The following is a 27,211-nucleotide window of genomic DNA, read 5'->3' as shown; positions in this document are numbered from 1 at the left end:
ACCAGTGCAAATCTGGAAGGTCCATCTCCCTTTCTCTCTTTCTCGCCTTTTTTTTTTTTTTTTTTTTTTTTTTTTTTGAGAAGGCATTTCTGTGTTTAGCATGTTACAGTAAACATCCAAAGTTGTAAATGTAAGAAAATTTTATGTTTTAAATCTATGTTTAGCATAAATAGTTCCCCTAAATGACCGACTGTAATGCTTGGGACTTCATGTGATTAATTCCATGATTGTCCATTGCATTAGGTTCTTGATCTTTGGGGTGCATTGGGTCATGATCGTGTAAATGCGGGTCTCTTACTCTGGCATGTCTCCAGTTAAGACCCTCAAGTTCATACAAACAATACCGTTTGTGGTGTCGGCTGGTGTCTTACACTGTTTGTAGAGCTCAAACTTTGGCACATGCCCGCTGTGTTAGAACTGTTCATATCTTCAGACTCTGATTCTGCATGAGCCTTTGGTTGACTTTAAGGAATGAACTGTTTTAGTACAGTCTCTTTACTGAAGTGGTATGTTGCAGTACTTCAACTCTGAAATTTTGGAGACACTCAAGGCCAAATATAAGGCAACTTCAGTGACTATTGTGTCTCATTCATTGCTGTGTAGTGACATCTGTGAAGTAGAAGTCTTCATTTTTGCTGATCTCGTGAGCTATAAAGGTGAGGTGTAAAGAAATGTGCTGGAGTTTCTTCTTGCACTAACAGTTCAGTGATTGGCGTAGTTCTCCTTTTTATGTACAGTCAATCACTGTGGCATCACCAGTGTTTAATGAAATACTGTTTCTAAAATAATTGTCACTTGTGTTTCTTGGCATTAAAGGTCTTAGATCCAATGGGATTGCCTTGTCTGGTACTGCATCTTCGTTACTTTAATTCTGGAACAGATTCTCATACAGTAGAGAGGGCTTTGGATTCTTGTTTTCTGTGTTGCCAAAGGAGTCCGTTTTGTGTACCAGTGACATGGAAATGTGACGTAAAACAGCATGAGAACAGTATCGCACTAGAAAGGTCAGCCTGCATCGCTGAGACCAGTCACTTGCAACTGCAGGCCAGTAGACATAAATCCAGAGAAGTTTGTACAACTGTTCTCTTCTTCCACCATCTCCACAGAGCCCAACATGTGAGTAAAGAAAAAGATACATTAGAGTTGTCTATATTTTGGAATATGTCAAAATCATCTGGGTATTTTTGTGTACCAATTAAAGTAGTATCACATGATATGGGGGGGAACCCCATTTGCTTTCAGGTGGAAACTGAAAGGATAAGCATTTATTTTATCACAAACAAAAGATGTGAATGAGATTTGAGAGGTTTCTTGGTGCCACTTGGAGCTCTTATTTACCTTGTCTAATATTAGAATTTGGTCCCAGTGAGTGATTGAACACTTCAGAAGAAAACTTCTGAAGCTGTGCATCCAGAAGACAAATTACGAATCTGTGATGCTGTTTACTGGTGGGATGGAGAAGAGAGAAATTTTGCCCCATGGATGATCAGCAGAAGCTTTGAAGCATGGATAAATTTAGAACAAACACATGCTATGATTAAATCTCCTCTCAGTTCTTTCAAGGGGATACCAGCAAATTCAACCTGAAACATTCAGCCTATGACAATGTTGGATGCGAAAACATTTACTAAATCTGAAGTTTCCCAACGACGAATAAGAATGCCAATTTCTGTGAATTATTGGTTTGTAGCGTATTTTTTTTTTGCCTGTGTAGCTCACACAAATGGTGTTTAGGATGATAAAGGCATTATGTTTCTGTTCTTTTTCAACAGGACAGATTCCAATGCTGCTATTCGCCTAAATAACAACAACAACAAAACCCCCAAAGCCCAGAGTTGTTCCTCCTTCCCCCCCCCCCCCCCCCCCCCAAAAAAAAAGAAAAAAAATGTATGTGATTCCTTGAGCAGGAAGCTTATTTAAATAACAGGATGATTCTGTCCTCCTACCTGAAATGAAAGCAAAACGTAAACAGCATAAAATTTCATCTTGTCATCTTTTTGTGTGACTTCTGAGATTTCTCATCTGAACTGTATCACGGTCAGCTTTCTCACCAGTGTCATTGAGCAATAATTTTACTGAGGCAATGTCAGTGTCTTCATGATCAGGATCATGAAGCTGCAATTCTTTTGCTTTTTTTCTTTTAACCCTTAAGACTTGTGTGTTCCAGAGCTTATAACATTTTGGGCATGTTCGTCTTACTGCCTACAGCAGTTCTGAACGGTGGTATGCACAGGACACTGGCTTTGTTTTCTGGACTCTGCATATTTGGACTCTAGAAAATTAAACTTCTTTGTCAGGATTCACAGATTGAGACTTGCTTGTTTATCCTGCATGGCTTTCAGCTTGGCTATCTTCAAAAGCTTATCTGTCAGAAGAGGAGGAAGTTGACAGTGATGAGAAAACAGACATTCACCGGATTGTTTAGGCAGTACTTTCTAGCAGAATTTGCGGTATTTCTAGCAGGATTTTGTTCAGTGTTTGTCCTGGGTCTCAGCTAGAGGTTACACATTTTATGCAACAGGAGTATTTCTTCAGCTAGGCTCCCTTATTAAAAGGGAGAGCATCCAGTACCGCTTCAGGGTCAGACAAGACCTGATGTCTTTGGCAAGTTCATTTTTCTTGGACAGGAGTCAGACATTCATCTACATGTTCCTTTGAATCCATTGGTTCAGGAGATCTTTCTTCTGGTCAGCTGGGAGGAAGCCAAGTTGTTGCCAATCTTAAATGGCTCTTGGCAGTTTTTCCAGCAAACATCCATGGCTTATGTTTAGTGCTGCTTTCCAACTTTCTGGGTCTTTCTAGGTTGAGAGAGACTAAGTGCCTGAATCTCCTTTGGTGGACGTCTTGGTTATTGAGGGGCTTGCAAGAGTATCTGTATTTTTCAGTGGTTTGGGTTGTATTTAAAAATAAAAGTGGAATATTTGATCACATTTTTATTTTACTGATGCAATATGTTCTGCTTTAGAAGTTACAATTTATACTTCTAATATTATGTTTGAATTATAATCTAGTTTATTTGCCAGAAGAACCCCCTGATTCTTTGGCTGCTCAGTGTGATTAAATGTAGGAATTAACATGCTGTGCTGGACCAAATGTCCATATAATCCAGTATCTTGCCTTTATCAGTGGCCCGCAGCAGCTGGCTTAAGTGCACAAGAAATAGGTGAAGTGTATCAACTTCTGAATTAGTAACAGAGTAAATTGTGAGGGACAATTGTTTAGCTACCGCCTGATGAGGAAGGTACATTTGGGCTATTCACTGTGAATAGCAACTCTAAGCCTATTTATGGGTGAATTTGTTTATTGCCGTTTTGGACTCACTTGTGTCTTTAGCTTCCATAGATGTGAGTTCCACACAGTTAGTTAAACTGTGCATGGTGGGTCGGTGTCAGAAGAAGTTTCATTTATTTCAGACGTACTCCCAGGTTGTCATCCTTCTCTGTTCCGTTTTGAGCTGCCTCCTTTTTGAGGTGAAGTGACCAGAATTAGCTGTAGCATCCATCTTAGGGGAATGTCTCGTGCATTGCTCTCTGTTCTGTTCCTAATAACTTCTAAGATCTTCTCTGGCGTTCTGAAGCGCTGCTGGGAGTTGAACTGTTTGCTTGCCGTAATCTCAAGATCTCTTTCCTAAGTGATGATGACTAATTTAGACTCATCATTGTGTATGTGTAGTTAGGGTTATTTTTTCCTCCGAGTATGTTACTTTGCACTTGTCAACATGGGACAATAAAACGACAAATGAAAATCAATCATTTCGTATTATCAGATCCCTAGTACCTCTTTGAAGTCTGCTTTAATTTTAAACATCTGGAGTAATGGAAGGCATCATAATCTCTGTACTCTCCCCTTTCGCCAGATCACTTGCAAGTATGTTCAATGGCAAAGCCTCAGTCCTGATCCTTGGTCTGATAACCTCCCTGCTTTGTGAGCATTTGGTGCTTTCCTTTGTGTTCAGTCTTTTTAATGTCCCCTAAATAAGAAGGGGAAGGCCCTTTCCTGGATTTTGATCCGAGGTGGTGTGAGGCATATGAACCTGTTCACGTTCCCCTTCTTTTTGATGCAATATAGCGTATGAATTTTAGCTGTTTGAATTACGTGTTCCGCTGCCCCTTTCTTTTGCTTTGAAGTTGAATGTCCAAGAGCTTCATATCATTAAGATTGCAATCTGCTGCATTCTCCAATAAACACTTGGAAGAGAGTGTTCCTCGGAGATGTGATTTTTGCAAGATAGTTTAAATAGCCAGTACTTGGTAAGCTGGAGTACTGTGAATTACATCACACCACTTCTGGTTGGTAGTGTCACCCCTGCTTCTATTTTCAGACCATTTCTCTTCCAGTTTGTGGAATTCACTGTTTTGTCTTTTTCACCAAGCTTCTTGTGTTTTTGTTATAACCTGCTGTAAGTTTTTTTTCTGAATAAATACCAGGAATCTTTTGCATATCTCTTTTTGACATCTTTTTTAGAGTTGGTTTTTCTTTTCTTTTTTTTAACTGATTTTTAAAATCAAAACGCCTCACTTTCTCAGCTCTGATCTCAATGAGGGGTGTTATGCTCAGTTTTAAAGCTGTTTGGTTGCCAGGTCAAGGGCAGGTGTTAACTCTCATAATCCCTGTTTATCTAGAACATCTCGGTTTGCTTTTCTGAGGAGTTTGTATTAACTGGTTGAATTTCTGCAGAAGTGGGGATAGACAGTTTTCAGAGATTTTATTATTAGTAGTAAAACTTTGATTATTGTGATTTTTACATGAGAGTTTACCTTTTTCACATGTGAATTTGTCTTTTTCCTTACTTCAGTAGGTATTGATAGGGGATTAAATTATTAGATGGAGCGCGGTTTATGTGTTCTTTCTTGTCATATCCGAGGGGTTAGGGTGGGAGGCCGTGACAGACGCTTCTGTCTGAAGGCTTCTAGCCCGGAGGGTGAGAGGGCTAAGCCCTCAAGTAGGAGCATGCAGATGTGACATGCAGACCCAAACAATTTACCTGCTGTAGGAATTACACCCTATACTTCAGCTTTGCTCGGTACGTACAGAGTCTCACAGCACTGTACAAATTTCTAGATATCTAGGTGGTTTAGATCATTGTTAGGGGGAAATCCAACCCCCTTTCAACTTACTTGCTATTTGTGCATTTAGTAATTTGAATTATAATTTTACATTATTATATTCAGAAGCTCTTAGCAGCTTGTGGTCTTGTGTGGGTGCATAGTTGCAATGCTTGGCAAGTTGTGGAAAAAAAATTTTTTTTGGTAGGTTAGTATTAATCTTGTGGAATTTGAACAGTCTCTGGTGTACTGTGTAACTGCAGCAGAAATCTATTAACTGAGAAAGTTTAATTCATAAAAATTCCCGTTACCTTCGCTGCTCGTATGTGAACTTTCATACAGGGTTTGAAAAAGTGGGACTGACATTTTAGGTCTTTGTGAATAGGAAGTCTGAATAACGGTTTTTGTCTTTGTAGCACATGCAATTTAAACAGCTGAAAGTTCCTTGGGTTCTCTGCCTTTAGCTGGACAAACCACTGTTTTGTAGATTAGGGAACCTTTTTTTAAACACCTTCTTTAAAAACACAGAAGATCAGGAATGAATCCTTGCGTTGTTATCAGCGAGGTGTCATTACTAACCATGTGTTTTTATTTGGAAGATGAAGCATTTAAAGTGACTTGATGCAGGCAATTGAAGTGATTCAGTTCCGAAACTGGAAACACGTGTTCCTGCTGATCCCTGGGTCCCTTCATTTGTTCACTAAACAACCATCCTGTCCTCTTTAGAAAAAGGTACTTCTTAGTATTCTGCCTTCTTCCAGGACTGGAGCCTGTACAGGGAATCTAAGGATGATACAGAAGCTGCTCCCCCCACAGAACCATTGCCAGATACTATGCGCTTGTTAATGTGACTTGATAAAATAGAAAAGGCTGAAATAATTGAAATTCTTAATGTTTCTCTGATAGACAATTTTCAAATATGCTATTTAGCACAGATTAAAATGATAGTAGGGACTACTATCCACTAGGAGTGGCTTCTGAGATATTAATTGTCTCTCATTTTAGATTTCTTAAAAATATTCATGTTTGTTGTTTTGGGAACTTAAATACCTCCTGCTGGTGCAAGAATACATGTTTTCTTGCAGCAGAAGAGGCTGAAAAGGATTATGCGAGTGTCTTCCTGATTTTTTTTTTCTTCTTATTTTTTCCTTCCATCTAGAGCAGGCATTTCTTGGAAGACGAGACTGAAATAAACCTTAGAGTTTAATTCAAGTATATTTTACATAAAAGAGAGGAGAGAAACGGCTGCTCAAATCCTGACCAAATTCTTTCGAAAACATATTTTTGACAGTCATTAATAGAGAAAGTCTGCGATGCATTGAGGTCAGAAAACAAATCCGTAGTAATGGAGAGGGAGAGAAATAGATCTTCCTGAGGTCATACATCAGCTAATTTTTACTTTTCCATCTTTTTGTGTTGCTAAATTGTGAGCTCTTTGCAACTCTGCCTTAAAATTCTACGTATCGAGTGTGTCAGGGTTTTCATTGCAATAAGCTATAAGCTGTTCATATAATTATTAAAGAAAAAGGTGTGTGTACGCTGGGTTGTCTGGGAAGCCTTTGAAGTTAGAGTTGCTGTGGACTGTTCCCTGGAAGGAACAAACTGTATGAAAAGGATGCAGTGAAACCACTTCTGTCTACAACATTTGGGTAAAGTGTCACCCCCCCCCCCCCCTTTTTTTAAACCACTTATGTCTTAGACTCCTTTAATGAGGTTGTTTTTATACAATATTCTGATACCTGTTTAATCTCCAGAATGCTGCCTGGTTTTGTTTGGTCTAATGAAAATAAATTTTACGAGTTCATCTGCGCTTTAGCTTGTGCTGCTGTGTTTTCCCAGTAGTCCCGTGTCAGTCTCACGAGACTCGCTGTTGCTTCAAGTACTCTGCCCAAAAAGTCATTCAGGGTAAAGCTATTAGAAAATACGTTTTTTTTTTTTTATGTCAGTGTTGTTTCATCTTGCCTGTATAAATACAGAACCTTTTTGTTCGTCCTCAACCTGGGCTTGCAAAAACACAAGATATATTAGGAATCCTGAGAGAAGAAAAACGCTGAATTAGGTTAATCCTGATCAGACAGCTACTTTAGGCCCTCTGCTTTCTCTGACAGAGAGATCAGGCTCCCTAGAAGGGAACACTCGGGGTCCTCGGACCAAATTTAGTTGCACTTTCCATGTTAGGGCTTTGGGTGAAGATAAGCAGGGCGGTAAGGAACCGGGGTGGGTGAGGAGGGGGAGACGCGTGAAGGCCGCGCCGGCGCCGGGCTTGTGTTCCGAACCTCTGCGAGAGCGAGCCCGAGTCCGGGCGGTCTTCGGGCCCAGCACGAAGCAGCTGGAAGGGGGGATTTTTTTTTTTTTCCCCCTCCCTCGGAGGCCTGCTGCGAGAGCAGTGGTGCGGCCCAGCAAAGCGAGTCCTGTCGCGGTCGAGGATCAGAGCGCGACGGCCACCGACGCTTCGGAGGCTGCGCTAGTAAAGAGGGGAGAACTAGGGCCAAACCCCACGCAGTAAAGCCTGGCCGTCAGCAGCAGCCCCGAGCACAGCGCTACCTGATTCAGGCCTCGTGACAGCTGCGTTGGAGGCCTTGGGAAGCAGCGAGCTCAGCGAGCGTGTTTTCTCAGTGGGACGTATCTGGGAGGGCGCGCAGCCTGCATGCTAAATGCGAGTGCCTGAATTTGACTTTGCTTATAACAGTTCGGAGACTGTAATAAAATCCGTTCTCACTCATGCTTTTATTTTGGGGTGGAGGAGGAGAGAAAGGAGCTTGGGTTATTCTGTTTAGTCCAGAGTTGGAAACAAGTGTGTTTTTACCCAATTCTGTTCGTTGTCTTTTTATTCATGCCTGTACAACATGTTAGTCTTAATTTTATGCAAGCTGATGCCTTTAGACGTTCTATACTTTATCAGTGTATACAACTAGAAACTCATGAAAACCCTCATGCTCTTTATTTGCTTTATTTAATCTACGCAGAGAGCACGCGGCAATTACTGTTAGAGGGTCTTGAGCTTGTCTCATTTTTAGTGGATCTTTGTGCTCAGGAAACCAGGAGTGCCAAAATGACTACATAGTATAATGAAATAATGGCTGACGAAATAAAATCAGACTTTGAGTAAAAAGCAAGCCAGATACAGAATGTTTTTTAGTAAATATTAGCAGGCTGTACTTGGAACAGATGTTGCATTTATTTGAGAGTACAGAAAATGTAGTAACTTTCCAGTAGCAACAGAGGGTCCCCGTCTCCTTTTGCAGGGCTCAGAGCACCCGACATCCATCCGTATCAACAGAAGTTTGAGACTTTTTTTTAGCACAGAGCAGTGTGAAACCAAATTGCCAGTATCCTTTATAGAAGAAGCCACTTCTAGAAGGTGTCAAGCATTACCTTCTTCATCTTGGTCTGTCTGCAGATTTTAAGAACGAGCAGTAAATGATGGCTCTCTGATACTTTTGTCATGTGAATATCTGTTCACTAACAAATCATTTTTGTATTGTCTTACTGGCAATTATTCGGAAGCCCGTGACATACTAGATTCAGAGTGATCTGTAGCATTGAAAAAGTAATAATTTATGTATAACTTCTAATTTTTGAGCTATCTAGCTTTATATTAAAAGAAAAATTCTGGAAAAAGTAAAATGAGCTCCTGCATTTTTTATTTTAAGTACTTTATGGTGTCATAGGTACGGAACATGAGAATTTACATTAACAGCTAAATTTCAGGTTTCTGTTGTTGCTGTAGTGTATATACATTAAATAGCTTATTTCTAATGCATGTGTTTTTTAAAAAAAAAAGAATTAAATTGAAGAGAGCAGTTTATCCTACGTAGTATGCCAGACAGGAAGCATGGACTTGCACCCGTCCCGTGTGTTGACATGTAGGTTGACCTGTAGGTAAAATAGCACAGGTAGATTTAATTTTAGTATTTAAGGTGTGTCTGGGGTGGTGATTTTTCTCCCTGACCTCTTTTACACAGGTCTTTTCTTGGAAGATGTAGTAAAAAACTAAAGAATTGCTATCCTCTGCATCGTAATAGTGACTCTTACTCCGCCCGAGCGAGCAGGCAGCATGTACGGAGCTCCGGTGCCCGGGTGCCTGGCAGATTCAGGCGCCTCCCTTAACCCAGTACTTCCACAGGTAGTCTGGTCTCGGAGTGGGAAGAGGAGGATCATGCAGATCATCTAAAAGACAGTTTGCAAGCCAGGCTTGGGGAGGAGGAGGCTGTTGCTCTGGGGTTTGGTTTGTTTTTTTGCACAAGGCTCCAGTGAGCAATACAGCTGGTACAGGGGGAAGTCAAACTTCACAGCTGGAGCAGAAAATACCGGAGGGAGTCTCGGTCAGCTGCCCGTGGGAGTACCTGCTCAGTGCTGGATAAATGTAAATGAAAGCGGAGAAACCAGAGGTAGCGTTGTAAACTGGAAGTGGAACTGGGATTTACTTAGGCTACCGCTCAGTGGAGTGGTTTAACCTTTCCCTGGGCATGCCCAGGAAGCGTCGCTCGGCTTGGAGGAAGACAGCGCGGCGTCCGACTTCGAAAGAGCCTTATCCCCGCAGAAGCGTGAAAGATCACCTACTGCGGCGGGGGCCCTGACACACAGCCTCGAATCGCAGCTCCTTGGAATTTTTTAGGCTTATTATTCCTTGTGCAGCTAACTTCTGGCTCGTGCTTGTGGGACAGTATCGTGGTACTGGAGCGGCTCGTCTCTCTGTAGCCATCACCAAAAACCTCCCTGGTGCTGCTCTTGATTCTTACCCGGTAATGCTTTAAACCAGAAGTCCTAGCGATTGCAGGGCTTGTCTGATTTGTTTTGCACTGTTAATCCATTTTAAATTCCTTTGTTGAACAGATTGTTTAACACTTCAGTTTGTGTTTCCTGGTTTTAAAATGCCTCCTATAATTGTGTCTGTTTCCTGTCTGTTGCATGCGCGTGGCCCTTCATCAAAACATGTTTAAAACAGGTTTATTCCCTTAACTGCTGGTCCGTTTAAGTAGCTTTCACTGTACTTTGTAACCATGGAAATGGTGTACAGATAATATTTATAAGGTGGAATAAAAATAGGGTGTCTAATGGGACCCCTGCTGTTCTGAAATCTCTTCAGCAAAAAGGAGTTGTTCAGACTCCTGGGATTCTGTAGAAATGTACTAAGTCTTCTGTAATACAGAGTGATTTTGTATAAAATAGGTATTTGCTTTAAACTTGTTCATACTTTAGTGTTGGACAGTCCTTTAAAAGTTCACATTCAGTTCCTTTTTTTGTCATGTAATTGCAAAACTTCAGTCTTTGTCAGAATGTTAGATGCAAGGAAATAATTGATCTGCAGTCGCTCAGTGCTAACACTGATGTCGGCGGTCTGGGGTTTGCTTGCTCATCCTGTTCTTCAATGCTTCTGTTTTGGCCTGGCACTTTCACTGCTTCCTCTCCAAATCTGGAAGAATGAGCAAAATACTTGGTTATTTTGCATTGTATTTACTTCTTTTATCCCTCCTCCCCTTTCTAAGAGCACAATATTTGCCCTCGCCTAACTGTTAAGGGGTGTGTGTGCGTGTGTGTGCATGCTTCTTTCATTACTTTTGATTTTATTCCTTGCCTTTAGTATTTTGCTCTTTAACTTTTTTTCACTTGTTTGGCATTTCCCCCTGCTGGCAAATTGAGTTAATAACACTTAGTTCTGCTGTGGAAATGGAAGGCCATAGTTGTCCTTGAATGTCACTGTTTCGTGCTTGAAGCACTGGTTGCTTTTTCCCTCTTCTTCTTCCTTTTTTCTTTTTTTTTCTTTTCTTTTTCCTCTGAACTTACCTGGCAGATAGATTAAAAATTTAAGAAGCAGTTTGCACAGGCAAGGGATCTGCGCATACCTGAAGTTCTCTCCCAAAGTTACTGCAGCATTTCTAGCAGTTGTCAAAGGTGCCTCCCGCTGGCACGTTGCCTCTGGAGTCCTCTCCGGCAGCAGTGCCCAGCTCCTCTCCTGCTGCGCTCCGGGCCGCTTCCCAAAACGCGGAGGGCCCTTCTGCCTCTCTAACTGTCCGCTTCCCGTAAGCTGGTTCCTTCCAAGAGGAAGTGGATTGCTCAAAGGGAAAAAATAGTTTGGCACTTACTATGGTTCCCTTCCCCCCTTCATGTTTTAAAGAGCAAAACAAAAATCCAGAGATTCCTCCCTTCTTAATGGAGTTGGAGGAAAAGTACTTAAATCAGTACTGGAGGAGAGTTTTCTTAATTTGGCTTGTTCTCCACCTCTTCAGTTGTTAAAGCAATATCTTGTATTTCATATGTGTGTTTGATCTATTTCAAGCACTACTCTTTCTAGAAAATATTCCTTTCTCCTGGTCACAACTCTTTCCTCTTCCTTTCCCTCCTTTCCCCAAATAGTCCTCTGCCTCTGAAATGGAGAAGTTGCTGCCTTTCTTCTGTATTACTGGGATGATGAATTTACAATGCACCTTAAGAACGGTACAGGTTAATGAACTGATTTTTCTAGGCACATGATTAAAAAAAAAAAAAAAAAAAAAGATTCCAGATAATTTCCCTTTGAATAGTTTAGAAATTTTGAAACAAAACAGTGGTCTAGTACAGCTAGGGAAGGGAACACTTTTCGTCCCTGTTTACCTTCTGTCCTTTACCTCCCAGCTGTGTGTATACTTTTGTAGATAGATTGTAAATAATATAAAAGTGGTTTCAGTTCAAAGACTTAAGTCATTGATTTTTTTTTTCATTGTAAAAGTTTAACTGAAACTTGATATTTTCCTAAACAAAAAACTACCAGCAGCTGTTGTGGATTGTTGCAGAACACTTTAAAAAAGCCAAGCCAAGCCTGGCCTTCCTGCCATATCTTTATATCATGTAGACCTTTTAATTCGTTTTTCCAAAATATTCCCTAGCTACCAGCCTCAATTACCATAAAAAAAAAAAAAAAAAAAAAAAAAAAAAAAAAAAAAAAAAAAAAACCACCACTTTGCTCTTGTGCTGTTAGTAAAGCATAAATGTACAGTCCTAATTAAGACTAGCGTTTCCTTTCGGTGTATGTATAGATAAACAGCACCTTCTGAATAGCTACGTGGTTCCCTAAGATAAAAGTTGGGATCATCCAGCTTTTTTTATCAACAGGAATTTAGTCATGTTGCGTGGACGATCTGGTTTTGTGTTTATCTCGGACTGGTGAATGGTAATTCAGCGGGCGCTGTGAGGCTCAGCATTTTTGCTAATGTCCCTTAGAGAGGCGATGGTAGCAGCATGGGGGCCGCGTGTGTTTGGGGGGGATCTTTCTCTAGGAGTGCTGTATATATCCCAGGGGTCCCCTGCGCCTTTACGCTCCTGAGAAGTGCAGAGCCCGAGAGCTCGTAAATCCCTGCAGGTGAGAGAGGGAATCCCGAGATTTTTTTTTTTCAGAACACATTTATGCTGATTTTCCACCAGGGCAAACGGGATTGCTCCCTTTGCTGCCTCCTGAGCTCGAGTGGGGTTTCCACCCCTCCTCTGCCCCATCACTCCCACTCCCCAGCGGAAGAACTAAATTCAGCGAGACCTGCTCATTTCTATTAGAATGGTAGTCGTGGGAAAGCAGAGCTAAGATTTTAATCCTTACTTGCTTAAATGTGTTTTTGTTGATACTTTCATTTATATATATGTGCGTATATTTTATATTTAAATAAGACTAACTTTTCTATACAATGAGGGTAGCCTTTTTTTTTAATCTGTAGTGAGTCTTTCAGCTCTGTCTATATGTTAAATGTAGCATTGCTTCTGCATAATCTGGTGATAGTGTCATGTGCTTCCATCGAAAACATAGTTTGACAGTTTTCTAAACTGTTCTAGGGAAGGTGAGCCAACCTGTCCCTGACTGAAATCAGTTTCTGGTGTCTTAAACTCTCATTCCATCAGTTTCATGGCTCATATTAAGGGCAAAAGGAACTCGCAGAGGCAGAATTGATGCTCGTAGTTTTTGAATTGGGAAGGTTTCTGCATGCACCAATAGAAAAGCATAGTTCCTTAACTGTATACTGGGAATTACCCGTATACTGGGGTGGGGAAAGGGAAGAGAGGGAGCGGATGAAAAGCGGTTGTGCACACGGAGGAGGAGGAGGAAGGCATGCCCATGTCTCGGTTGTCCCAGGCAGTCCTGTCCCTCCCAGCGTGGTGGCCGGGGCGGCTGTTCGCGCGGGCAGCGCGACTTCTCCCAGCTCCGGCACAGAGCGAGATCGGATTCCTCGCGCTGGCGCGCACGAGACTCGTTTTCAGTCCCGGAAACGACAGCACCAGTGGTAGCAGCGTGGCTGTTGAAATGTGAGCCTTGTAGTAATGAATTTGAAATAGCTTGCGTACCCCCTCTCTGGGCTACGGTCGGCGTTTCTCTTTCTCTACACTGCAGAAATCCGGCCCTGTTTAAGGAATATGAGTTGTTACGTTTTTTTTGGTTGTGTAATTGTGTTAAAGTAACTTTTATAATGACTTGTCTTCCTAAGAAGAACTGCAAGTGTCCTGTATATGCAGGATACCTTGCAAATACCAAAGGGATAGCTGTTGCTTTGAGGAGTTCGCGTGTAAAGGCAAAGACTGTCAATCCGTTGTGTGTGTGTAGTTTCTCGAGGTTTTGTGTGTTTGTGTGTGTTTTTTAAGGCAAAAGTAACCAGCCTTAGTATTGTTAAAGAGGGCTCTGAAACGTGAGAGAATGTCAGCCTCATACCTGCCTCCGCGCAATTAGTCCTTTTTCCTTTGAATCCATCCTGCGGACTAAACAGGACAGCAGTAAAAAGTAAAAATTAGCAAAAAGTAAAAATTGTGTTATATTGTGACAAATTCACATGAAGTTCTTGAGGAGAAGTTACATGGTCTAGCAGTAAACGTGATGGTCTCTAATTTTTCTAATGCCCTTTGTCTGCAATGTCTTGTATGTTGAAACACGTATTTTTATATGGAAGAGAACACATCAACTCATAATAACGCCAAATATACTATAATATGTATATAGTGTATGTATACTATCTGTTCATTTAATTTACTGTAGCTGGGATGAGTGCACAGGATTTTGCTAAAACTAGCAGCAATATAGCAGCAAATAACTACAAGTTATTTGCTGCTAAAAGCACATAATAAATTGTGTGGATAGACAAAAGCTATGGGGCAGGGGAGGCCCAGCTGTTTGTCCGCTGAATCGCGTGACTTTTAACTGTAGAAAACTCAAGTCAGACATAAGTAAACCTGAATTGTGCTGTGGCAGAGGTGGTGCCTCTGAGCGGCGGCTTCCAGAGCGGGAAAGGGTCGCGGCTGGAACCGGGGCGAAGCAGGGCTCCGCGTTTCCCACGTCTTTTCCCAAATACGTCTCTCCGGTTACAGTAGCATAAACTTTATTGTATAACATAAAGGTGACAATTAGTATCTGATTGATATAACGGAGCATTTTAAAATACAGATACTTAGCATTTAGGTGGTCTATTAAAACTTCAAATGCCATACACAGAGTTTAACCGTGTGAATGTCTCTTGACATCGGCTGGGGCTGCCAGATCTTAAACACAGGAGTTTGAGATCTCTTGTTTTCATAACAATTTCATGAAGTGAGTAAGTTTTCACTGTATTTACAAACATCGACAAAAAGTTTGAAGTTGACCAGCAGAATGTGATTGTTTTTGTGATGGTGGTGCTTTTTTTTCTTTATATATGTTGCCTAGAAGCACTTAAGTTGTAAGATTTTTTTTTTTAATGTATGTCTATATCAGACAAAGCTTTTTATTTTGTTTAGATATGTCATGCATTTTTCTGGAACTCCTACCAGAGTGAAAGAAAGCAGTAGAATTATTGTGTAGGAAATGGAGTTAAGGATTTAATTTCTTTTTCTTTTTTTTTTCTTTTTTCAAATTAAACTAGAGAATCACAGAATAACTTAGATTGGAAGGAAACTTTAAGGTCATCTTGTGCAACCCTGCTGCTCAAAGCAGGGCCAGCTTCAAAGTTAGATCAGGTTGCTCAGGGTCATATCCAGTCAAGTGCTGAAAACCCAGCTGACTATTTAAAAACGTGACTTGCTATTTCTGTTAAGATACTCAGACCAGTAAGATGAAGTTTAATTAAACAAAACAAAACAAAACACAATTCAGGCTAATAATTTTACTAATACCAGGTCTTCAGCAGTCCATCTTACTCAGAAATTGTATTTCTAAAACTTTGATATTTAATATAATGTTAATTTAAAATGCTTTTTGTTTTTAACTTGTAGTAAACATACTTGAGCATTGCTCAACCTTCTCTTCTAGTCATGTGGTTTAATATTACTGCTTTAGGAAGAAGGAAATGTTCCTAATAGAAAGCAGAGATGGATACAGAAGTATGACTCCCAGAGCTGGAGTTTTAAAATTCCCCAATATTGCAGCATTTACTGTTATAATTTGAGAGCTGGCCATGCAGACTTACACTGAAGAGAGCTTACAGCCTATGTTACTAGGGCCTTCAAAGGAAAATCTCAGTAAATTGAATAGCTGACATTTCATGGTGCATTTCTACTTGTCTTGGTTTTACGTTAAGAAAAGAAACAGTGCAAACTGCTCAACTTTTCAGACTTTTTTATTAATAGAAGTGATTTTGAGCCATCTATTTAATCTTTCCAGTGTATATTGTAGAGTGTATATACAAGTAAGAAAGTGCGAGAGAGAATATGAGTTTGTATGTGTGTTCTGGGTGTGAACAAGAAGTAATCCCATTTCATCTGTAGGAGCAGGATGTCTCTATCAAATACCTTTCCCACTAGTGCTACTCTGGGAGGGTTCCCAGTAACTCCAAATGCTCACAGTATTGTCGAGCCCCAAAGCCACAGATTTAATTGGTCATAAGCTATTCTCTGGCAAGCTTTCGATCTGCGATTTTTGAATTGTCAAGCTCCACTAATTCATTATGGCTGTATGAAATATAGTTAAATTTTGTCCTTTGTCAGTAAAAGCAAGTTGACTGATAATTCCTTACTTTCAGAGCCCTGATTGCTAGCAAGAAGATCTGTGCAAGCAGCACTTGAAGTCAGGATGCTCCTCCTGTTGCCCAAATGGCTGTAGGTTAAGTAGCAACATCAGAGACGTCAAGTTCTCTGTCGTCACGTGAAATTTGGTTAACCATGGAAACTGCCTTCCGAGGGCTTGAGTCTCTTCTACTGCAATATTGATGATGGCCACTGGGCGAAGGCCTTTTTGAGCCATGTAGCAAACTTTGGCATATGTGAACCTGCTATTTGTTAATCAAAACAAAAGGTTGTGTCCAATGCTTACCGTCGCCAGGGGAAATTGTGGGCTCGGAGTAGGTAATGGTGCCCTATAGAGAACATCGGTCTTGACCATGTTTTTTATCTCTACTTGCTCTCACTTTTGACTAGACAAATGTAGTAATAACACTTTTTCAAGATCCCGATCCCTTACATCTGTTGTCTTTAAAAATTACCAAACTTCTTTTTTTCTTCTTCTTTTTTCTTTTTTTAGGTTAGTTGTATCACACCAGTGAATGTGAGAAATAGTTTGTTGGTATTCCAGCCGATCTGTGTGGCTTTTCTCCTGTTCCCCCTTTACAAATGGTTAGGTTGGCATGGAAGGTACAACTGTGCTTTTCTTTTGGGGCAGTAGAGGTTCAACTTGCACGCAGAGGAGATTTTTGTTGTATTTTTGACCTAGTATCAGAAGCAAAGGGGATGCATCTTACGTCTGGTGTGAGAACACTCGCTGTCTCCATTTATTCACCAGTTGGGCAGGTCATCCAAAAGACACCTGGATATGGAGGTGATGGTGTCCTATGAAGGTAGAGCACCTCAGCTGGCGCCCTTCACGGGTGCTTCGTCCCTCCGGGAAGGGAGAAGCTGAGAGTTGGGCAGGCATGCCATCTTCTGCCCTTTGGTTGGACTGTTACAACGGCCTGAGTAAGAGCTGTCTGCTCTTCCCCTTTGGGGGGAATCAGAGCTAGAAATCTTCTGGACATCATTAAGAGAACTGTAGTACGTGTCTGTTTTGATCTTTTTCATGTTTCTGTGGTACTAAGGAAGATGGAGCAGAAATTAGTCAGAATCTTCTGGGCCAGCTTGTCCTCTGCACAGAAAGTGATACGGCCTTAACCATGGTTAACAGTCAGGTTATTGTAAGGATAAGTATATATAATGCTATGCAAATGTTAAGAACTATGGCAAATTAAGTCCATTTAAGATACTTGGAATTATCATGCTTGGTTTTATCATGTTTGTACTTCACTTCTCTCTCAATTCCCGATATAAGCAAACTCATGTGCATCTGGTGCAGGTTTTTCTGTGGTTTTCGTTAGCTTGTTTCTTACGAGGAAACCAGTTCTTTATTTGCTGTAGAGCCTAGATGTTGAATAGAAAGGTGGCATGAGGCTGCAACCCAAAAACACAGAATGTAAAGAAATTGTTTGACAGATTCTTCGTTCTTTAATTTTATCCTCTCTGCTACGTGAGGCAGAGTTGCCAGGAAAAATACTGTGCTTGCATGAGGGCAGAATTAAGGTATTTTGTATTTCCAAAGATTGATCTGCTCTTAATGCTTAAAGAAAAAGAACTGTAGTAAATTATATACAGAAGAGGATGTAAATACATTTCCATTCCCTGTCTAGGTCCTCTTTAAGTGACTTCTCCAAGGCAACACAGAAAATCACTCGGAGTCACGGTTGGACTCCCGGAGTTGCTAACTCTGCCCTCGGGAGCCGCTGGCTCCTCAGCCTGGGGTTGCAACCTTCGAAGTAGATGCAGGCAGCTCGGAGGCTTGTGACGAGGCAGCTTTTGGCTCGGAGTTAGCTGAGAGAGAGATGCGGCCTTGAAGAGCCGAGGGCCCTGCTCTGGAGGGGGGTCTCTGCGTAGAACGGGGGGAAGCGAGAAGGGAAGGAACGGTTTATCGTGCTGTTACTTTTAAGAGTGATGGTTTTCTCTTCTGAGTGTACTTGCACAGCAAACAAGCTGATGCTTTTCTTTTTTTTTTTTTTAATAAAAGTTGTGCTCTTTTATTCTAAGAGTGTATATTTAGATGTGTAGTGCTGGATTCTTTTGTTTAGCTTTCTTTACTGTAGATGACTGACTGAAAAAAAATGTTTATAGCACTGAAACACAGTTGTAGCCTTAATGCCTATTGGAGAGGGAGAGTTAGTGCTTGTAGTGATTAAAGAGCTTCCTGTATGGATTTTCAGACCGAGAAAATAACTGATTGATGGTGGAAGATGGAGGTAACAACTAAGGTGTTAAGATCAAAGAAGAAACAACTAGAACTTGAGATTTAAGGCTTTTTGATAACTATCAACGGTGAGGATATTTCAAGTTCTGTGGCATCCGGAGCAAATGCACTTAATTTGAATATATCCTCAAAACAGTCCATCCTCCACTTTTCATATCCTGTCATGTTAGTAGTTGGACATAAATTAATTCTGAAACACTTCTTTGGGTTTATTTAGATAAGCAACTTCCCTTCTGTAATATTTTGAGTTCCGAATGCACAATAAAGTTGGGCAGTAGAGGAGGGAGGCAGTATGCGTAGTCACTACCGACAGCAGGCTTCCCATTTTCTGTTCTGTTCTAGGTGTTCATCAGCACCCTGCTTCTGCTGGTTAGCAAATGAAAACGTCATTTTCAGTGGTCTCCACTGATTGAGACATTATATGGGTTTCTCTGCTGTATCTAGTTGTAGCACTGGGGCTTAAACTTCGGCTGCAATGGCTTGTGTGGATGGAAATATATCTGCAAAAATCTGGTTGGCTGTGGACTCAAACCTTTAAATAGACTAATATTCTAGTATTTTACTAGAAAACGGGAGTATTTTAGAGGGTGGGGTTTTTTTTAGCTTCAGGCAAAGTAATTGAGAAAATGAATTGCCATTTATATTTTAGCTATCTTTTTAGGGCTCTGACTCACGATTTTGTATGATTCATCTGGGGATGATTTAAGAGGTGCCACCTTTCTCCTCTGCTAAGTGTTCTACTTCCCATGACACCGGCAACCTAATGGGCAGCGCATCTTCTCAGCCTCCACAGTTCATGACCTAGCATATTAGCTTAAACTGCCATTGATTTCGGTTTACATGAGTGCTCTGGGATTTGAGCTCCAGTGACTGTGCTGACACACCACCTGCTCTACCATCTTTGCTGTGCTGGGATAACCTCCAGCAGAGGAGGTGGGCAAACGTCTGGGCTGGGTGACTGGTGTATTTAGCTACGACAGCCGATGGCTTGTGATTTAGATCTTAATAACTATGATGGAGGTGAGGTATTTTACCAAGGGTTGGGGAACAGAGGCCTTGCACAAAACTAGAAAAGCTTGTAGCTGTGATCTCTTCTTTTCCTAGTGACAGTAACAGTGCTTTACTCCAGATTAGAGCTGTAGGTCTCTCTGGCTTGCTCTGCCATGTCAAACGGATTTTCTTTTTAGATTCTGTGTTTAAAAAAAAAAAAGAAAAAGAAAAAAGAAAAAAAGATCCCAATCTGTGAATATTCTTTTTCTTGTTTCAAACTGTATTTAAACTATTATTCATTATTTCTTTGTTTTGTTTTTGTTTTGCAGGAGGGAGTGGAGAGCTGAAGGAGATAACTTTCTCAGAACTGGTAAGTAGTTTTTGCTGGGCAAAAGATGGTTTACCTGAGAACAGATGGTACTAATGGTAGCATCCATTTTTGGAGAAGTTTGATTACTGAAAACAAAATCCTGTCAATTTTTATATTCAGAAATTAAATCTTAAAAAGTAACTGTTGCAGATGGAAGCATAGATCCTATAAATAAAATCACTGTAGGTCTATGAGATTTGGGCCTCAGGGTCTGTAATTCTGGCAAACTTAATCTGTTTGAAAATAGGGCATTTTCTCCTATGTAGCTTGAAAACAGATTTATTTGAAGGGATTTTAGGTGCCAAATTCTAAGTTATTCAGAGCCCTCTTGTACACACAGAAGGCATTCATACCTTTTGTACAGGTCCTACCGATGTTGTTACGTATATAACTTAAACTGGCAGCTTCAAAGTTTAGTTCCCAATATAACCATAGGTTAAGGCTTTATCTTTTAGAATTTCTGTCAGAGACTAAATTTCTTAAATTGGGATAAAATAGAAAGGTGCTAATGTACTTATGTAATTATTATTATAAATCTTAATGGTTCATTTGATCTCTGAATATTTATATTGTATGTAAACATATGCATTGACTTAACTAAGGTGCACTGAATATGAAATTTTAACAGTATTGAAGCAACTACCTAAAAAATAATCCTTTATTTGTGATAAATGTGTGCTGGCAAGACATTGAATGAAAGACTGCGGCTTCCAAAATTTTAAATTTTTCCAGTTAACAGTAAATTGCCTTCTTGCTGTCCATATTCTTCCCATCTGAGGCCTGGAAGTGTGTGTCAATGCACAAAAGATATACGTACTCCTTTTGAAAGTCACCAATTTGAGCAATGAATAAGACGTTCATGCTTTTTCTTTTAAAATCTAATGGGGTGAAGAATGTTTAGAGACCAGCCCAGCCATGGAATTTCAAATAAGCTGCAAACTTCATAATTAAAATACTTCTACTTACCTGAGAATAAAGTAAAAAACACCATGTATTTTAATAATAATCTACAGATAGTTTATAATGCCACAAGACTTAAATTTTTACATCTCCCTTCAAAGTTTATTCTAAAAGAAATAAAAGTTCAAGAATTTTGAAGATTTTTACCCTTCAAAATATGTGTGGCCACTTAGCAGGCAACCCCAAAATCTGTTAGGTAGTTCTGTACCAGCTTCTAAAGGAAATACTATTAATATGTAACTTGTTGCCCTCATAGATGTTTCTAGACATTATTCTGCATAAGACAAAATAACACAGTTTATGATTTTGTTGAATGTAAAGAATGTTCACTTCCTTCTCTCTCTATGGAGAATTAAAATCAGGAACATGTTTAAGGTACTCAAGGGGAATTTTGGATGGGGTGCACACTCTCTGTCTGGATTTTTGCATCAGTAAAATGTGGGCAAGTGGCAGTCTAGTAAGGCTTTGTGCTCTTGCTTTCCAGTCCTCCTGTTTTTTTGTCTCCTTTTGCTTCCAGAGCGCTACAATTGAATAGCATGTATATACATCTTATATTTGGAAGTCAGCAACTTGACCAAATTTTAAAGTCAAAGTCTTGTTTGATACGTTCTCCTGGCCTCACTAGTGATTTGGATGTTTAGAGCACTTGAGAAACTCCTAACAGATAATGTCTTCGTTGCCCTGTGCCTGTTTCCTTATCTTTAAAGTGGTGGTGATAATGGGCCTCAGCTTGGATGCCGTGTCAAATACAGTGTAACTTACCACGGAACTGGTCGTTGCTGATCCCAGCTTTGCTTGACCAGAGAGAAGCACAGCAGCTGCAGGGGGAGGCGATTCCACCAGACCATTCCTTGCTTTGGGATCCTCCTCGATGGAGCAGTGTTAATTTCTGTTGCTCACATCTGAGCCTCTTAATTTTTTGAGGAGAGGAGATTGTTTTCTTGTGTTTAGAATAAGCTTCAGTGTAACTTTGCCAGCAGAGAGTAGTTGGAAGTAAATGATATTGTAAAGTGAGCTCCTCTGAGACCATAATGGAGGGGGGCAAGTAAAAAGAAAGGGTGAAGAGCTAGCAAACCTGCAAAAAGGAGTATGATCTAAAGTTTCTATTATTCTCTCTTGCCTTTTCTAGGAGGCTTCAATATTATGGATTGAAATTAATTCTTCAGGATAGCGTAGTGTGACACCTAATTCCAATATATACGGGATCTATTTTAAAGACTTTACAGTTAAGGAGTCTTACTCTATTAACTTTCTAAAATTATAATGGAAGAAACATCTCAAATTTTAGCATGTTTTTGGGGTGGAACTAGCGAATGATTTTGTTATTTGAATAGCTTTGGGTTTAAGACTTGCTTGTCACAATCTATATTCTCCAGGAAGGCAGTGAATTATTCTTTTTCCTGTCTATAACTGCATTAACCTGGCTGATTTTTTTTAGACTGAACTATCACTGAGGTCTGCAAAGCACTATCATGTTTTCCTTAAGCCTTCTTAAAATTAGTTTTGAAAGATCTTTTTAGCTGTTAAAGGCATCAATCAAATAAAGTTGTATTCGTGTTTATGAACTATCAATACTTTAATATCTGTGTCTCCACATTCTGCATTAATAGTAGTTGCTGAATCTTTTTCCCCTATGAAATGTCCTATTTTTTTTTCACATTAACTACTACTAGGCTTTACAGTTCCATGTATTAAAAACATGTTTGCCATTTACTGTCACATTTGAGATGAATGTTTTTTTTCTGCTGATTTGAACTTTAAAGTTAATATGTAGTCATAGAATAATACTAGCTATTCATTTGCCATCTCATTCATTGAAGATGCATTGAAAAAGAAACTATGGGCATATTTGCCTGTATTTTTACCCTCAGATTGAATTTTCTAAGGCTTTTGAAAGACGCTGTGCCTCTGTAATGACTCTGATCTTTAGCAGTCGGTCTCCCACCAGGTTCTTTGAAGAACGGCTTCTTTAGAAGCTGCAACGACAGGGACTTAGCGCAGACTGTAGTTGCTCCTGTCTGCAAGTGGAAGTAATAATCTAGGATTCTGTTTTCTCATTAAGGTTTGTGGTAATAGAACAGGGAACTATACGTAGTTGCCATGTATCCCTTGATACAAATTACAGTTTTATAGAGAGTAGCGCTGCAAAGGCAGCTGTTGTAGCTCTTCAGTGTGTTACACGTGGGCAAGACCCTTGGAGAAGGTCATTGCACGTGTTGGCTAGGAAGTCTGATTGGGCCTGTGTTGTTTCAGTACAGAAAGTCACGCTAACAGCAGGCCAACACTTGCAAAAGAATGAATTGAAGTGTCATTCTTTTTTAGAAATTTCTTATGCTCTTTGTTTTGTTTGTTTATTTTAATTTGTAACTTGGTTCTGTTTGGACAGAGAAACGAGACTAAAAACTGTGAAACTCACTTGTGTTATTCTCATGAGTCCGTAGACTCGTCCAACGCTTCAGTTCGCCACAGTGGGATGATATCAGACGACATTCAAATGAAATTCTCTAATTTAAGCGAAAGCTCTCTTTTTGCAGCCTGCGTGTATAAGCTACACTAAATTGTCAGGATCTTTTTGAAAATGGCAAAGTGTCGTTATGAATGCCTCTGAGCTGGCTGCAATACCCACCCATTCAATAATTTGTGAACAAATTAAAAAAAAAAAAGTCTGAATTACTTTAACACTTGTGATTCCTTAATGTCTGACGTGGTAAAAATGATTGAAAAGATCACTGTATAATGTTTTCTGAAGGATTTTATTTGTATCTTTTTGTAGATGTTTTTCATCCAATTTTTACCCAGGTTCCTTTGTGTTTTGAGCATATGGGATAAAGACAGGAATCTTAATCCTGTCTCAGAAGTGGATACTTTTAATGTATTTGTGAAAAAAAAAATCACTTGTCCAAATTTCAAGGCTTTTAAAAGTATAGATGATAATACTTTTCTATGTCAGAGGTGAGGAGGATTAAATTGTTTGAAGTACATGTGAAGACAGTAAACTCATACTTTCTGGAATTCTACCTAGAAAAACAGTAAAGGGATTTTAATGACTTTGGATAAATCTTGTGCTTTATATCAGTCTTTCATTTCTTCAAAATAGGCTTCAACTGAAATGACTTACTCAGTGCAAACTGAGAGGACTAACTCAGTGCAAGTTTTAGGTGGTGTTGTTAGTCCATTATTACTCTTTTGTCACATCACGTGCTGACCATCCCTTTCAAGAACAGCCCTAAAACATCACTGAGCGTACATTAACGTAATACACTTTGTTTAACAGTTCACACTCACACTTAGACTGCAGAATTTTAGTCTCTGAATATTTTCTCACTTACCCAGAGTTTTGAAACATTCTCAATAGTTAAATTTTCTAATTTAACATGCAGCTGCAATAGGATATTGATAGGAAATAGCTATGCACAAACTAAGATAAATCACAAAAACGTCATCTTTGGGATATGCAAGAAGAAACAAATTTGGCTAAATTACTCTAAAGAAAGCACTCTGTTCGGAGCTTAGTTAGATTTCTTGTGTTCCAAAGATGGTTTGTGTTTAGGCTAAAAAGCTGCAATTGAATGTAATTCACTGCTGTATTCCTGCTCTGTTACACTCATTTGTTCTTAACTGACTTCTGTCTTTCACTGTCTAAAGCAAAGCCTTTATTTTTCTATAGTGCCAGTGTGAAGAGGAAACCAGGAACTAAAGGCACTGGAATTAGCAAAGAAACATCTAGAGAAAGTGGAGAAGGTAGAGAATGGAGCTGCAGACTCTACAGGAGGCTCTGAAAGTGGAAATTCAGGTTCACCAGGTAATTTTTCACATCTTATTTTCAAGTAGTAGCAATAGGGGTCATATATAGTAATAGTTGCTTTATAAATTTGAAATTGTTGTAGAAATTGTTTATTCTCTGTGTTTTGACCCACTGCCTGTTTGTTTTTAGCAAATGAGAAAATTCTGCATTTCAGGATGTGTTTTTTATTCTTATTTATTCTTTAGCAACGACAAAACATTCCAAATTCTGTATTCAGCAGCTTCAGACTGGAAGATTTTTGAGTTCTAAAACCAACTTCAATATTTGATTGGGAACAGAAAGATAGGGAGGAGGAACTTTCCAAGTAAAATGTGCATAATGCTAAGGAGACTTATATGATGCTTCTCTTCTCAAGTACCTTTTGTTTTAGTATCTTTCTTTTTGATAGTAACCACATACTTTTGCTACCTAAAATATTGCAGTGTTTGAGCTCAGGAGATTTTTACATCTTAGGTATTTTACTGCAGCCTGTCCGATGCTGTATGGCAGTAGAGTTGTGTTTAGACAAGTCATCAGTTAATTTGGGAACAAATATTCAAGATGATTTGTTAACTGGCTGCTACAATGAATGAGCATAGTGCAATGCACCCATAAAAGTTTGTAGGGGGGCTAGTAAAGCAAAGTTATGCCTGCATTAATGAAGATGCAGCTTTCAGCTAGGGAGAAAAATTTGAAAAGGCCCAAGATGAGTTCTTAGAACTACAGATAAGTACTATGCTCTCCTCAAAAAATCCAAGGCGCTTGTCGTCTTCAAAACTTAATAAAGTTTTCTTATGGGGGTAATGAAATTCCTAAATTACCCATGGCATAGCTGCAGGCTTTAAAATGTTTAAGGCTAGTAAGTATTTCTTGAAGTATTATCTGCTACATGGTGATCAGAATGCTAGTCTTCTGCTTGTATAACAGCATTTATTTCTTATGCATATCTCTACACTCTTCCTAAACTAACAAAAATTTTAAGACCACAAATTTTGAATAAGCTTTAGCATCTGTTCATAATGACGATGAGGAAAAGGGATGGAGGCTGGAAAGTTTTCAAGAAGCTTCTCCTGTCCACATCAGGTGCAGGGTTGTTCGGTCCCCTTTGCCTGAGCTTTCCCCAGCCATCATCAAAAATGCACTCAAGTCAAATTTAATTAAATATGGGTTTGGTTGGTAAAACTAGACAAGCCATTATAGTAGAAGGTTGTTTTTTTTTCCTTTAAGAACCAGTAATGGGAATAGATAGGATAAGAACAAGTCTAAACTTTTACAATGGAAAATAACACAGCAACATACCGAGTGCTTCAGAAAACTTTTCTTGAACCATATGTTAGTTGTTAGTGCTCTGCTCCTCAAATGGCCAATGATAGAAATATACAGTGGTTTTTGGCTCTAAAAAAATCTTAAAGTAGAATGCTTGAACTTCATGTTTTTAAATTACAAAATTAAAAGAAGTGTGATATAGTCTTTCTTAAGGTAGTACTGTAGGAGTTCTGGAGAATTGTTCCACTTAGCTTTTACTTTTTCTTTTTTTCTTTTCTTTTTCCCATGGACTCTTTCATACAGTCTTGGCAAGCTGTTTATACTTGTGATTTGTCCTCTGCTTGTAACTGGTGGACAGGAATATGTGTGCATGTGATGAGTACTGAGTTCAATTCTTCACTGTGCCAGTCAAGGCTATTGGCCTCCTGATGCAGCATCTCACTTGTCACAACTGTTTACATACATAGTCACAGAAAACGATGCCCAGTGTGACTGCATTTTTGTTTGTAGAATAGCTCCTTGTTTCCTGCCTTTTCCAGTTCACCTTCGGAATTCTGCCTGGAGTTTTAATGCTGCTCCTCGGCAGCATGCAACTTAAACTACCAGTAAGGACCCAAAGGAGTTGTTTGGTCATTTAGGATTTAGAGAAACCGCTACTCTTTGTTTTGTTTAGGTGATTAAAGAAGCTTCTGTAAATAAATTCTGACCAAGTCACTTGCTAAATCAGAATGTAACTGGAATACTAAAATATCTTCAATGGCCGAGCAGTGTTGCTTATCTTGAGAGGAGAGCTGCATCAAATCTAAGTAGTGTGTTCTGCTACTGTGTTGATTTAATTAAGGTTATTTTGAAATAGTCTACTCCTCATAGTTTCAATTACAAGAGGTGTTAAAGGAGTTATATTTAGCTTTTCTCACAGAAGAGTTGGGCTTCATGAATGACTCTTTGAGATGATGGGGAGAAAAGAACCTAAAACATTCTTTTCCTTCTCTCTTTGCTTAGGAAGAATATCAGTAAGTTTGAAAATATCTTAAATTTAGCTTGTCTTTGGGGTTAGTGTGAAAGAACTTTTTTTTTTTTTTTAATGATTGGATGATCCATAAATTTAGCAATATATTGTGAACAGTTTACAGTCTTGTGATTAAATCTCTACAAGCACTTTGTATGCATAAAAGCTAACAGATTTGTTTGTCAAACTCTGATGTGGCAGAAGGCATTGAGGAAAAATAAGCTAAGCACGTGGCTAACCTGGCACCTCTGCTCTCATGACACTGAATGACTGTGTGGTGAAATGATGAAATTCAGTGTTCATAAGTGGCAAGTGATGCACCTTAAAAACAATCCCAGCCTTACAAATGCAATAACAGGCTGTGAATTAGCTGTTAGGAGGGAGGGAGGAGTTCTTGTGATACAGAGATGTGGAGTACTTAGATGTTACGTGCAGTTTTAATCCTTTTGTCTCCAAATGGTAGAGAAGAACTTGAGAAGTACTGGGAGAAGAATGAACAAAGCAGTAGGATGATTTGTACATGAGTAAACTTATAATCCCCATCAGTCATCTCTTTTTCAGATTCAGACAGATGTGGGGAAAAAATGTGGTATGAAGAAGG

At 39.5% G+C, this 27,211-nt stretch overlaps 1 protein-coding gene across 12 annotated transcripts in view; it reads left to right on the top strand.

The window, feature by feature from the left end:
* PHF21A (PHD finger protein 21A) overlaps nucleotides 1-27,211 on the top strand; it is a 144,461-nt gene that overhangs the window by 12,301 nt on the left and 104,949 nt on the right. For 11 of the 12 annotated variants that reach the window (XR_009958477.1, XM_062576221.1, XM_062576217.1 and 8 more), the window contains exons 2-3: nucleotides 19,551-19,591; nucleotides 24,219-24,353. Coding sequence is in view for 11 of the 12 variants with exons in the window: in XM_062576221.1 (XP_062432205.1) it covers nucleotides 24,300-24,353 (54 nt within the window). In the remaining variant the exon portion in view is untranslated. Of the gene's footprint in view, nucleotides 1-9,738; nucleotides 9,791-19,550; nucleotides 19,592-24,218; nucleotides 24,354-27,211 lie in introns of those variants that run through there. The other variant, XM_062576214.1, reaches the window with a different exon arrangement.

This window comes from Rhea pennata, chromosome 5 (assembly GCF_028389875.1).
Source record: "Rhea pennata isolate bPtePen1 chromosome 5, bPtePen1.pri, whole genome shotgun sequence".
Taxonomy (NCBI): Eukaryota; Metazoa; Chordata; class Aves; order Rheiformes; family Rheidae; genus Rhea; species Rhea pennata.
Note: the sequence above shows the minus strand (reverse complement) of the source record. Positions and strands in the feature narration are given on the sequence as shown.